At 39.2% G+C, this 14,528-nt stretch overlaps 1 protein-coding gene across 6 annotated transcripts in view; it reads left to right on the top strand.

Annotated features, from left to right (window-relative positions):
- The window catches only part of FBXW11 (F-box and WD repeat domain containing 11), a 146,142-nt gene that overhangs the window by 87,646 nt on the left and 43,968 nt on the right, over positions 1–14,528 (top strand). For 4 of the 6 annotated variants that reach the window (XM_032158621.2, XM_032158617.2, XM_032158624.2 and 1 more), the window contains 2 exons: positions 5,336–5,398; positions 8,930–9,155. In XM_032158621.2, coding sequence (XP_032014512.1) covers positions 5,336–5,398; positions 8,930–9,155 — 289 coding nt within the window. The remainder of the gene's footprint in view (positions 1–5,335; positions 5,399–8,929; positions 9,156–14,528) is intronic. The other 2 variants (XM_032158625.2, XM_032158619.2) reach the window with 1 other exon arrangement.

Below are 14,528 nucleotides of genomic sequence, written 5' to 3'. Positions count from 1 at the left end.
GTAGTGTCGTATAGAGTCTAGCTTTGAATCTTGGTACTTTTTGATGCATAACCCAAGGCAAGTTGTGTAACATTTCTGAGCTATGGTTCCCCCAATGTGTAAAACAGGATATAGCTACTGTCATACAAGGTCATTGTTAAAGGTAATTTGTATAAAGTTCCTATCACAATGCCTGACCATCATAGGCAGTCATTAAATAACAATTATTTTCTCTATTCTTCTTTGGAGCTACTTGATAAAGTATATAGTTGGTCATGTTTTTAATATCCAATGAATGACTGGTTTCATAATTTTTACTTACAAAGGACACTCAGGAACAGGTGTTAGAGTATTGTGGTATTTGGTAGTTATGAAATATCACATATTGGGATGGAGTCTGTCATGATAGCATCAGTGCAGCTGCCTTACTTAGGTTGGTGCTACCACGTGGGCTACATCATTTTGCCATAGCAATGATTTTTGAGCAGAGATAGATCAGAATTACTTGGAGAACTTGAAAGGAAAACGTATGCCTAGGCTCCATCTGCCCCATGGTCAGCTGTATATATATGGCTTCATGTTATTGATAGTCCTCATTCATGCCCCAAGTCCATGGACCTCTAGTAAAAAACCACTGATAACCATGGTTTTCCAAATATGAATTTAATGGCAAGCAGGACATACCCCTGAATTTAGATATCAACATACTTCGTGAATTACCCTACCATGGCGAGGTCAGGATGTATGTGAAGAGCATCACAGACTGTCACACGGGCCGAGGAAAGATGCCTAAGGAGAAAGAAGGGCCAGGCCTGAGATGGTAGTGCTTTAGTGTATTCTCCCACGGTGTCAAGTTTAGGAGCCCGCATCCCTAGGGCACTGGTTTTCAAGTGGAGAGAGTAATTTAGCCCCCTTCCCCGCGACATTTGGCAATCTGGAGACATTTTTGATTCTCACAGTTCAGGGGGTGTGGGATGCTCCGGGCACAGGCACTGGCCAGGGATGCTGCTAACCTTCTATAATGCACACGGCAGCCCCACAACAAAGAAATATCCATCCCAAAATGGCAATAGTACTAAAATTGATCTGCCTGAGAGTCTAGCTTCTTCTTCCTAGATTATATCTTTGATTGGTAGTAGTATCAGAATAATAGGAGGGTCTGCATTGTAATCTATTTACATGTGATGCTCCTTGGTAGACATAAGAGGAAGGAAATGATGAGAAGGGTAGAAAGTAAACTGGTTGGTATTTCAAATAACTTTTCCTTCTCGTAAGTGTTGGAGACTTAAAGAGGATTTCAACTCTCAGATTGGCCATGGTTTCACATGAGAGTTTGGATGTAGGAAATGACCTTTCTTTTCTCTTGGGAAGCTCATTGTTTTTACCTCACCCTTGAACCTGTGACCTTTTGTCTCTTACCTTTAAGGAATAAAATTCAAAGTGATTAAAAAAATTATAGCTTCCCTAAGAGAATTTTCTATTCTTGCCATCACCACTTACTCCTGCAACCCTGTGTATGGATTGAGTATCCCTTATCTGCTTGGGACCAAAAGTGTTTCTGATTTTGGAAATGTACAGATTTTAGAATATCTGTATTACACTTTTGGAATTAGGATTTTTGCATGTGGGATGCTCAACCAGTAGCAGGCTGAGAAGGATGACGGGGAATAGGAGAGGACTGTATTGTATAAACAAAGTGGATGTTTCCTTTGTCTCCCAAAAGTATTTGGTGAAGAGAGAGGAAGGAATTACGCCAGGCTATTGCTCTAGTCCAGTGTTTGCCAATAAGTGCTGAGTTATTATTAATAGATATTATTATAAAAGGGGGGCTGTCCATGTCCAACAAACGGGAAAGTTGGATTGAATGAATTTAACCTAATTTTAAAATAATAGTATATTATAGAGCCTTTCGTATCTTAATGGAGTGTATTCTAACTTCTGAGAGACAGATATATATATATAAAATATATCTCTGAATAGAACATATATATTTATACACACACACACACACACACACACACACAGAGAGAGAGAGTCTAGAGTGCAAGGATGTGTATAGCATTTCTCTAATTTCTAAACCTAATTAGACTCTTGGATGCTTTTTTCTCCAGACACCTTTTGCATCGCCTGGAATCCTCTGGTCAGTGTAGCTTGAAAGCAGCATTTTCCCTTTGGTTTCTTCTCCTGAAGCCTTTATAAAAGAAGTTGAAAAGTATGTAGGATGGGAGAACTGTTGCAACCCCCATGGTTTTATTAAAAACAATTTTATTAAATTGTATGTCTAGCCTCCTTTATGAAGCCTTAAGATAATAGCTGCTGTTTTCTTCAGGGGGTTGTTTCCTTATCAACCATATAAGTAAACATCATTTCTCTGTTTTGGAATAAATGAAGAATGAAATTTTCTCACTGTGAAGAGTTGTTTCATGTATAGTGTACAGGGACTTCTGACATTTCTTGTGTTTCCATCTTAAGAAAATATTAAGGTGGTTTAGGTCACAATAGCCCTGGAGGATTCTGGCTCCTATATTTCAAAAGCTTTTAGTTTAAAACATATATACATCTCTTGACTGGGTGTGGTGGCTCATGCCTGTAATTCCAACACTTTGGGAGGCTGAGGCGGGCGGATCACGAGTTCAAGAGATCGAGACCATCCTGGCCAACATGGTGAAACCCCGTCTCTACTAAAAGTACAAAAATTAGCTGGGCATGGTGGTGTGCGCCTGTAATCCCAGCTACTCGGGAGGCTGAGGCAGGAGAATTGCTTGAAGCCGGGAGGCGGAGGTTGCAGTGAGTTGAGATCGTGCCATCGCACTCCAGCCTGGGTGACAGAGCGAGCTCCGTATCAAAAACAAAAAACAAAAACACAAAAAACAGAAAACAAAACAAAACCATATACGCATCCCTCATATGTTTCCTCTGCAGTACCTGGAGACATGGGGTGGGGACTGATTTCCCATCTCTCTTCCACTTAATTCCTCATTCCTTTCCGTGCTCCACCTTTCATGTTTCCGGCCATTCGTTCTCCTTACCACTCTTAGAACCCAGACATTGTGGCCTTGCAAGACGGCTTTGTAACTACCAAACTCAGGGGATGCTGTACTGAGTCACTGCTCCCCCTTTCTTTATTCCCCTGAGGAAACCTGCTCGCTTTAGTAACCCTTAGGTCCCTTCAAGATAGAAATAAAAAGATTACATGGAGAGACCTCCATAAATACTACCTTTGTTTCCTTGTTCTTCATCCCATTCATAATTATTTAACTGCTTTCACCACTCCAGTCCTGTTTTGGACTCTTGGACACACTGCCTTCCTCTCTAGCTCATGGTTGAGTTTTACGTAGAGCCCCACCCTCCTGTCCCTCTCCCTCATTGTGGACCTTGATGCTGTGGGGTTTATAAGATTTTACTGAGAAAGCCAGGTTTTCCCCATAGGCAGCCATCTGGAGCATCCTGTCAAAATCTCTGAAATTAGAAAAGCATAAGAAGATAACACAGGGGAAAAGTAGCATCTTCTTCTTTTTATTTTTGTTCTTTTTTTTTTTTAAATTATACTTTAAGTTCTAGGGTACATGGGCACAACGTGCAGGTTTGTTACATGTGTGTACATGCGCCATGTTGGTGTGCTGCACCCATTAACTCGTCATTTACATTAGGTATATCTCCTAATGCTATCCCCCCACCTCCCCCTACCTCCCCCCACCCCACAACAGGCCCCGGTGTGTGATGTTCCCCTTGTTGTGTCCAAGTGTTCTCATTGTTCAATTCCCACCTATGAGTGAGAACATGCGGTGTTTGGTTTTTTGTCCTTGTGATAGTTTGCTGAGAATGATGGTTACCAGCTTCATCCATGTCCCTACAAAGGACATGAACTCATCGTTTTTTATGGCTGCATAGTATTCCGTGGTGTATATATGCCACATTTTCTTAATCCAGTCTATCATTGATGGACATTTGGGTTGGTTCCAAGTCTTTGCTATTGTCAATAATGCCGCAGTGAAAAGTAGCATCTTCAAATCGGAGAGTGAAGTAATGTTTTCTGGAATACCCATTATGCACTAAGCATTGTGTAGGGTAGTCTCCATCCCCACAACAACTCTGTGTGTTTGTATTTGTTCCCAGGGTAAAAGAACTTGCTCAGGCTCACACACACACACATTGAATGAGTGACCAAATCAGGAATCCAACTTCTCTTTGGCTTCAAAGCCTTTGACTTTCCTACTCCATCATACTGCATCCCTGATCAGAGCCAGTTTTGTGACCTGTAGAGCGGCTAGTGTTCAGTGGTGATTCTTATGTCATTACCTACATTGGTATTTTCAAATGGATTGTTTGGAAATACTGTATAAATAGTCCAAACATTTTAGGACTTGAAGAACATAAAGGAAAAATAGGGAAAATTTGAGAGAGGCTTATTCCCTAAAGACAACAAACAGGATCTTATAAACACTGATAACTTAAATAGATCTATAATATCCTTTTGAATAATACTATGAGACAAGTGTTGTTTAAATTTTATACTCCAATCTTATAATTTTAGGTTTTGGAAGGAATCTTAGACTGCTATCCATAATGAGTTGTTACTCTTTTCAGAGCACAACTAGCCCACTTCCCCTTCTCATTAAGTTTCCATTTAGCCATTAGGTGGGAGCTTCAAAAGGGAAAATCCAATCATGTATAATCTCTAGTTAATGGGCATCTATTGAGCGACTGGGTCACCAGAAAGAATAATTACACAGTACCTCTTTGTGCAGTAAACACAAAAATCAAAAGCTAATGCATTCCCAAGGCAAGCCAGATTGTTACTGGCTAACAGCATCCTCCTCTTCAGGGAGAAGGTTGGGGCACCCACTATGCTTGCTAGCGGAGATTGCAAAGCCGTTCCAGAAAAACAAGGCTATCAAGGGAGGAAAGACGAAGGCAGGGGGGCTTCCAAGGCTTTGCTGCTTCTAATTGCGGATTCCTTGGGGTGCATTACTGAATAGCAGATCATCTAGTAAATGTTTTGTGCAATCATCAGAAACTTCATGAGTCTTTGGAATTTCTTGTCACAAGTACAAAAACGGTGATGACTGAGGTTGAGCTTCAGCCTTACTCCCACAATTTAGCCTTTTTTCTAAGCACACCCAATCTTCGTAAGTAATGACTTTATGCTTGCTTTCGTCTAACCACTAACTTTATTGATTTATGAAAGATGAGCACATCTCCCTTGACCCAAAATGGCGTGTGTTAGCCACAAAGCCAAATAGTTCTTGGGTTTGTATTGGTACAATCTAGTTTGGGTTTTCAAAATTATTTCTTGTAGTTATTTAGGATTTGCAAAACTTGGTATAATTCAAATAACCTGTTTTTCCCCCCCTAGAACACTTCAGTTATGGAAGATCAAAATGAAGATGAGTCCCCAAAGAAAAATACTCTTTGGCAGGTAGGAATGACGGCGCACAGATTAGATAGCAACTGACTTACTGTAGATAGGATGCTCCCTCAGTTAATGTCCTCAGTGGAATCAAGAGCCAAGCATTTTTGTTTTCTTTTGTGCGGTTTTGCTAGTTTCAGAATCCACCCTAATTTATCTTCATTCCATAGGGAATTGTCATTACAAATATGCTAAATAATTTTGGAGTTTCCACAAAGATTCTGAAGTGGCTATAGCCTAAAATGTTCTGTCTGTGGCCTCTGCCTAAGCCAAAGATGGACAGTGATGGCATCCTTTGTCACCAGAAGGGCACCATGCCACACACCAGTATATACATGGATGGCCTTTTCTCCTTTTGCTGTCAACCTTTACTCTTCTCTCCCATTTCCATTGGTTTGCCTTTTCCTTTTAAGCTTGTCTCCTTCTCCCTTGGCTATAGTTTAAGGTTTGCCAGTTTTCTTCCCAATTTCCCATGTTGTGTGTGTGTGTGTGTGTGTGTGTGTGTGTGTGTGTGGTGTGTGTGTGTGTGTGTATGTGTGTATATGTATGTGTGGTTGGGGGTTTGGGGAGCAAGCAAAGTTTCACGATTTGGTGTTTTATCAACCATGCTGGTACACATGGCTTTCCCCTTCATGAAGACAGGATTAAAAGCAAAACAAATCTAAATCTGAAGATGATAATGTAAAAATAAATTCTCTGGGTTCATTTGATTTGAAACTAAAAAGATAGATTAGTTAGCAGGAACAAAGTGCACCCAACACATTTAAGAGGAAATGAAGCAAAGAAAAACAATGCTAGGAAGAGCTTGCTGGGCTGAGCACATGGTTGGAAATAGCATATTGAAAATGTGCTATAGAATAGTGCACATGCCGTTATTTTTTTCTTAACACTGTACAGACTGAGTTTTGTACCCTCCACGTTTATTATTTTGCAGTGGGATGCTCTTCATTTACTATGATTTTTCAATTGGCAGTTGTTCTTCACACTTTAGCTTTCAGTTTTTCTTTCATTTATCTTTCAGTCAACTAGTTAATAGTTACACAAACACTCTAGGGAGGCCAGATGATTAGGAACTTGTCTGTAAATAAAATAACACTTTTGCTTGTCAAATGAATTAATGACTGTGAAAGTACTTTGTAAATTATAAAGCAGTACACAAATGCAAGTTGTTATCATTATATTTAACCGTTACGAACCATTATTTTGGCAAGTTATTTGGAATCAAATATAGAAATAAAGGGAAGGAAAGCATACGTAGTTTTCTTTCTTAAGGCACTTTTGAGATTTTGATGTATATCCTTTACTCTGTCATGGTGTGTTCCCCTTGTCATGAATTACTGTGATCATAATGTTTTATAAAATCCTGGATCTTGCCTTTTGTTTCTTGATATTATTTCATAAGCATGTTCTGTTGCTATAAAAATATTACCTTTTTTTTTTTTTTTGATGCAGTCTTGCTGTGCACCCCAGGCTGGAGTGCAGTGGTGCGATCTCAGCTCACTGCACCCTCTGCCTCCGAGGTTCAGGCATTTCTCCTGCCTCAGCCTCCTCAGTAGCTGGGATTACAGGCGCCTGCCACTACTTTTGTATTTTTAGTAGAGACAGGGTTTCACCATGTTGGCCAGAGTGGTCTCGAACTCCTGACCTTAAGTGATCCAGCCAACTTGGCCTCCCAAAGTGCTGGGATTACAGGCGTGAGCCACCATGCCTGGCCAAAATCTTACTTTATATGTTATTTTAGTGGCTTACATTACAGCTCTTAATGGTGATGTGTTAGAATTTGTTTTAAATAGTTGCCTGTAATTGGGTAGTTATTTCTAACTTTTCCTTGTTATATTGTAGTGGACATCCTTATGCTTAAAGCAACTTAGATGCCCCTTATTCTTGCCAATATTCATCACAGCAAAGACTTTTCATCTCTGTTTTGAACTCCATATTTTTTGGATCTGTTAAGACTCAAATGTCTTAGTATAAGCAAAATTTCAAAATCCTTGTTCAGTGCTTCCCCCTGGTGGTACTTGGTGTCAGTGAGCTTTTCCTCACCCAAGATACAAGGGAAGAAACATTCCTCGACCATGGGGCGGTAGGATAAATTGAGTAGAAGATAGATGCCTTCCCATCTTATACCTCTAAATGTGGACATAAGAACTTCAGACAAGATTGTTTGTCAAGGAAGACTGAAGACTCCTTTGGATATTTATAAAGGATGTTTTCTCTGGGATGGGTTTAGTCCACTTTAAGTTAGGGGACATACTGATAGTGAAAGCTCTTGGTTCATTCCATGTAAGACTCCTGAGATAAGTTCCTAATGGAATTAATAGGTATTTGTAATTCAACTCTTCAGTTCTTAGAATTATCTTTTGTGTTATTTTTTCTGGTATTATGTATGAGGAGGCTGTCAGAAGAGTGGTCGACAGCTTGACAAATGTTTGACGAAAGTATTGAGGTTATTTTGTTTTTAGACAGGGAGGTTACTGCACTTGATAGTAGTTGTGGTTTGAGTCTAGTGATTGAGATTGTTTTTAATGTTACTGTCCAGATGCAGTGTATGTAGTTTCAGTTTTAAAAAATATATACTGATGTTATGTAAGGACTTATAGGAAGATTTGTTGAGAAATGCATTGTTAGTATAAGAGTCTGTGAGTTGTCCATGAACCACCTATGTAAGATGCAGAACTTTTCAGGTATACATGGTTTATTTACCTTGGGTCACTTTCTGAGAAGGTAATCAAGAAGGATGGGAAAGTCTAAACTGTTTTGCCAGATTAGTAGCCCTGGGAAACAGTATGGAGGAGATTGAAACTGTTGGGTAAAATGAAGCTTTTTGGATTGAATTGCTTTCAGGTTTCAACACAACACAGCTTATCTTTGTTATATAGACCTGTGGTTCTCAGCATGTGGTCCCTAAAGTGTAGTCTCTGGACCAGCGGCATCAGCATTGCAGGGAAACTTGTTAGAAATACAAATTCATGGGCTCCACTCCAGACTAATAAAACCAAAACCTCTAGGGTGGGACCCAGCAATCTGTATGTTTAACAATCCCTCCTGTTATTCTGATGCTAGCTCAAGTTTGAGAACCATTAGCATAGATGTATGTAGCATTAACTTTCAACTTTGAGGAAGTAAAACAGACTGTTAATAATCAATCAGTTGCCACTTTGCCAAGTTGAGCAGTTTCTCTAAGATGGTTATCTCCAGCATTAGCTATCTTTGGAGACGATAATTCATATAGATCCCATGTATAGAGATACCCAGTATATATCTTTGGAGCATCATTTTGTAATAAGCATTGGAAAATGATAATTTAAGGTGCCTTTTAGAAATAGCTATAATTTTGGCATTTCCTGTAGTGACTAATTTGAGGACACAGACCCTGAATACATTTTTAATTCCTGAATGAATTAATAAAGGAATGAGTTTGGCTTTAGGGTAAAAGTGGCATTTTAAGATTAAATACACAGGGTGAAAAATATTTCTAATAAAATATTAATTAGGTTTCTTTCCTTGTTAAACTAATTTTTTTTTGTTTTTCTAAAATAGATAAGTAATGGAACATCATCTGTGATCGTCTCCAGAAAGAGGCCATCAGAAGGAAACTATCAAAAAGAAAAAGACTTGTGTATTAAATATTTTGACCAGTGGTCTGAATCAGATCAAGTGGAATTTGTGGAACATCTTATTTCACGAATGTGTCATTATCAGCATGGACATATTAACTCTTACCTGAAGCCCATGTTGCAGCGGGACTTTATTACCGCTTTACCAGGTAACTGTACTTGTCTTTTCAAAAGCTGAGCAGTTGAAGAATGCCCAGCCCAAGGACCTAGGTGGATATTTATGAAATGATTACCGTGTGAGGCAGCATTTCTTTGGGACACATACTTTAACATATGGAACTCGAGGAATTATAATTTAGTATCTATCTAGGAAATATAGGCAGTATCTTTAATAGTGTTCATTATTGGCCGGGCACAGTGGCTCAACACCTGTAATTCCAGCACTTTGGGAGGCCAAGGCAGGTGGATCACCTGAGGTCAGAAGTTTGATACCAGCCTGGCCAACATGGTGAAACCTGTCTTTACTAAAAGTACAAAAATTAGCCGGGGGTGGTGGCGGATGCCTGTAATCCCAGCTGCTCAGGAGGGTGAGGCGGGAGGATAGCTTGAACCCGGGAGGTGGAGGTTGCGGTGAGCCGAGATCGTACCACTGCACTCCAGCCTGGGTGACAAGAGCGAGACTCTGTCTCCAAAAAAAAAAAAAAAAAGTGTTCATTATTGGTCATAACTGTTGCTTCATTTGGTCTGTTGAATGAGTTAATGATATGCTTTTTATTTTGATGTAGTTTAGAGTCTGCACTTTGCCTTTGTATATAATTTTAAAAAAACTGGTACTCTTTTTCCGTTCAAACATAGTTTGTATGTTTGGGAAGTGTCCCAAAAGTTTAGGACATTCATTTGTATCTGAAGTGGCACTTAAGGAATGGCAAAAATATATTGGGAAAACTGGTAGCATGTCTTTATTATATTTCTCAAAAGCTGTTTCTGCATCCTCTCCCTCACTACTGTCTTCCCACATATGTCTCATACACACATAGGTGTGTACACGCGCGCACACACACACACACACACACACACACACACACCCCTGGTTAAATTTACTTTAATTTTTAAAAGTAGACTTTATATTTTTAGAGCAGTTTTGAGGTTCTGATCAAAATTGAAGGGAAAATGCAGAGAATTCCCATATTCACATAACCTGTTCCCTCAGCCTGCCCCACTATCAGCATTGCACAGCAGAGCAGTACATTTGTTACAATTCATGAACCTAAGCTGACACATCATTATTACCCCAAATTCATAGGTTACATTAGGGTTTACTCTTGCTGTTATTCATTTTGTGGGTTTGGTCAAATGTATAATGACATATCTGCCTTAAGAGTCTCCTACAGAATGGTTTCACTGTGCTGCACTTATTTATTTCCCTTTGATTTTTAAAAAATAATTTAAAATTTGCTGTATTCTGTACCACCTTTTTGTTTTTCTCAACGAGGTGGCATCTTGCTGTGTGGGCCAGGTTGGCCTTGAGCTCCTGGGCTCAAGTGATACTCCTGCCTCAGCCTCCTGAGTAGCTGGTACTACAGGCGTGCATCACTGTGCTGAACTCCCCTTTGAATATGATTAATCATGAATTTTTTTGTTTCTATATTTTTTTTAAAATTCTCAATTTAAATTGGCTAGGTAAGATAGAGATTTCACTCCTGTAGAGAATGCTGGCCAGAATGTTTTCCTCTGATGTGGCCAGTATAGTGTGTGGTTAAAATTGCCATGTCAAAATAAGCCTAGAAGTAGCCAGGGATGAGCCAGTACCATTACCACAATCCTAGTCCTTGTCAGAGCTACGGGATAGCTTCTTAAAGAGTAGCTCCTCCCTTAGCCTGTCTGTGATTTATAGAACATCAGGACTCCGTGTTATAAGTACTTCCACAGCAAACAAGACCCGTGTTCTAAGTACTTCCACAGCAAACAAGACCTGGGCTCAGGCCTCAGGCCTGAAACCTGAGGCTGCAAATTGACAAACCAGCTTCTGATTTCTAATCTCTCTTCCAAAACGTGTAAGTTTTACCTTCTACAATGGGAGTTTTAAGGATATTTGAGAGTTAGCTTAGAAAAATTTGACACTGCCGTTCTTTTTATGCTGAAATGTAGCATGACTTGCTCATTTCTTCCATTAGAATCTCTAGAAAAACAAAACGTAAATCCTGTTTCTAGAATTATACTATTTAATTGCTGAAGGGGATCTTAGCCATCACTTAGTCCTGTTTTTCATTGTGTAGATTAGGAAGCCAAGGAGAAGTTAATTGGGTGAGATGTCCAGAATCACACATTTTGATTATAGTGGTGGTGGTGTGAATGATGGTAGGGGTTGGTTCAAAAATTAGTACAAAGGCTAAGGAAAATTCCTTAAATTGGCCCCAAGTACTGAATATAAGGATTACAACTCAGTTCAATAATTCTCACTTTTAATTATGAGGGAGGGATCCAGGAGGGGGAGATGGAGACATGCTTTTGATTGTGTGAGAGAGAATTACAGATGAATGGAAGTAAGATGAGGCATGTACATATGATGCAGCTTCTCTATATGTACAGAACTCAAACCCAGAAACCTGTGGAATCAGGCTGCATCTCACACCAAGGAAAGACAGAGTCGTTTTTTAAGTTGGTGATTGTATTTGTCCCTCATAAGTGATTTTAACTGATGAGAGGATGCCTTCATTTTTCTCAAGCAATTCAATTTATTGTTTGTTTTCCACCGTTTTGGTTTTATTTTCTTCCCTGTAATTTGCTTCTCAAACGTTTTAGAGTGCCAGGGAACTCACCTTATATTTGCAGAGTAGCCACAAGGTGGCACTGTTGAAGTTCTTTTGATTTTTCAGAGTATAGTTCAGAGGCAACCCCATCTCTTAGAGAGTATACAGCCTCGGAGAAGAAGCAGAACAGATGAACATGTGTTATGTATATAAATATGGTTAGTATAATTGCATACAATTCAGTTTTCATTACAGCAAATGTTAAGGCATTGTCCATATCTCTGTTAAAGTGGAATTTTGTGGTATTGAATATTACATGAAATGAATGGACCATTGGCTGGGACATGGAAATACTTTAGTTAAAATGCTATTTGTTTTAACAGGACTTGATCTGAACATATATACATATGTCAGTATATATCATACATATGAATCTAATAGCTGAGGACAAGCTGGCCAGGTTGATTGTGTTAGTTAGTATCTAGTAGACCTAGATTAAACATGGCATTAGTTCCTTAACACAGACTCTGCCTTAAGAGCATCACAGGAGAAACAGGTCTGTGTCCATGTTCATACTTAGATTTAATAATGTGTGGAGCAGCTTACGAATCATTATACTAGTTTGGTGTTTCATTTTTACTGTACATCATCTTGAGTTTGAGGTTTTGCACTATTGAAATTGACAGTCAACTTACGACTTCATTTGATTGTGAAAACCATTAATTCTGTAAAAATTATAATTTTAGCTTTTAAATGCTTGCTGTGAATATCATACCTGTCAGTATCAGGAAAATGGAAAATGTTTGTGGTCTCTGGCTCCTTTTGGCTCAGTGGAAAAAGTGATAATTATGATATGCCTTTCTAAAAATCATACTAAATGTTTAGTCTGCAATGTCAATTTCTGCAGACTGAGTTTGCGGTTTGTAAGAACTGTTGTTAATGGGAAAATTCATACCATGTAAAGTAGGGACAGATTGTACTTCAAAAAGGATGATAAGCATTGGTGATCTGTTTGTTGAGGTGTCTAAGCAATTAAGAGTTTTGAAACACTTGGCTTTCTGGCCCTGGTTTATTCAATTGTCTTATCCCCAAGAAAGGATGATAAGCCATTATGGACCGTAAATGTGACAGAGATTAGATTAAAGGTCCTAGGAGATGTGGAAGAAACAGAGCATAGATGAAGCTTTAGGTTGGGTACACGGCCAGAGCAGCGTGACAGGAAAAAGCATGGGTGCTGGAGTCACACAGGCCCTTGGTTTGAATCCTAGCCCTTACACTTTACAGCTGTGTGGTCCCACTTTTTGGAGCCCCAGTTTCCTCATCTGTGTGGGAATAATAGTAATACTTTATGGGTATTGTGTGAGGATTAATGATATGTTATAATATGCCTGGCATCTATTGGGTACTCTGAGGATGGCAGCTTAAAAAAAAGCCCAGAGAGGCAGGAAACACCTGCTTCTCCAGAGGTAGTAAGATTTATTGCTAGGAAATTTTAATTATTTACCCACTGATTTCCGAATTGATTCATTCTGACATCATATAGGTGTGTGTCACTTTGTTGTTTTGTTTCCTGGGTGTTTTATGGAAAAAAGATGTTAGACTTTGTGACCTGAGCTGCTTTTCACTTCATTTCTGTCTAAAAGCTTAGGTTGGTGTTTTCCAAGTGAAAGGCATCCGTTGAGGGACTGTTGCTGTTAGCAATTGCATTGTTTTCTTTTAAAACGTTTAGAACTTCAGATTTTACAACTAGATTTGTGACTAGGGAGGGGGAAGGGATAGCAGGGGTGGGTGGGAAAGGAAGTTTCTTTGCAGCTGCTCTTTGAAATGCATTTCTAAAATAATAAAAGTTTCTGTAATTGTATGATCTAAGCAGCTGTGTTAAAACTGGTTGTAGTCAACGGCGTTTAATTGACATTTGAGTTTCATTTTGATACAGTGTTATTTACTTATTGAGCTTTGAAATTTGTGCCTTTTAATTGTTTTAATTTATTATTGAAGTTTTTCCAGACTTTCATCTGGTTCCTGTAATTAGCAACAGCAGCATGTCTTCAGCACTGTGTGCGAAGTATTATGGCCCCAATTTTCTGAGGCTGTAATGTGTCCTCTTGTTGCCTTAGGAAGAGGGGGTGGTGGTGAGAGATGGGGGAGTCTCAGCATGATAGAGTAACGAGAGTCAGACATAGGTACTTCAGAAAATGCTTAGTTTTAACACCTCAAAGCACTTTTTAGCCCAGGCAAATGGACCACCTTATTCAGTAACCTCTTTGTCCTGAATAGGCTTGAAACCAGAAAGTTACATGCTCTGCATGGCTCCTGAGGGTGGCCACTCTAAGGTACCTGAATAGAGATTGTGTGATTCTTGTTCTTCTCAGAACATTTAAGGGGCCATGAGACTTATACCAAGAAAATAGAGAGGGGCTTAGCTTTTTGCTGGAGGAGATGCGTAGTATTTTTTCTGCAGAAGGCAACAAGAAGAATGTTGTGTGTCGGCCTTGTCCGTTGATATCTGCTGAGAGGATTTGGGGGAGAGGAGAACAAAGACTGACATTTCTTGAGTAAACTTCTTATTTACCCAGCTCCTTACGTATGCTGTCTTACTAACTTTTGCAACAAGACTGGAGATTCCCGCTATGTAAAATGAGGGTATGTAGAGTACTTATCTCAGACGGTTATTGTGAAGATTATATGATGTAATTTATTTCAGACATTTAATATCATTCTGATCTTATGGAAGACTGACATCCTAAAAGGAAAACTGATCTGCTTAAGGTCACACAACTAGCAGTTAACAGAACTGAGATTCAACCTAGTTTATCTGACTTTCAGGCAGTG

The sequence above is a fragment of the Hylobates moloch genome, unplaced genomic scaffold (genome assembly GCF_009828535.3).
Source record: "Hylobates moloch isolate HMO894 unplaced genomic scaffold, HMol_V3 SCAFFOLD_6, whole genome shotgun sequence".
NCBI lineage: Eukaryota > Metazoa > Chordata > Mammalia > Primates > Hylobatidae > Hylobates > Hylobates moloch.
The sequence above is the reverse complement of the archived record's forward strand: the minus strand, read 5'-3'. Positions and strand labels throughout refer to the sequence as shown.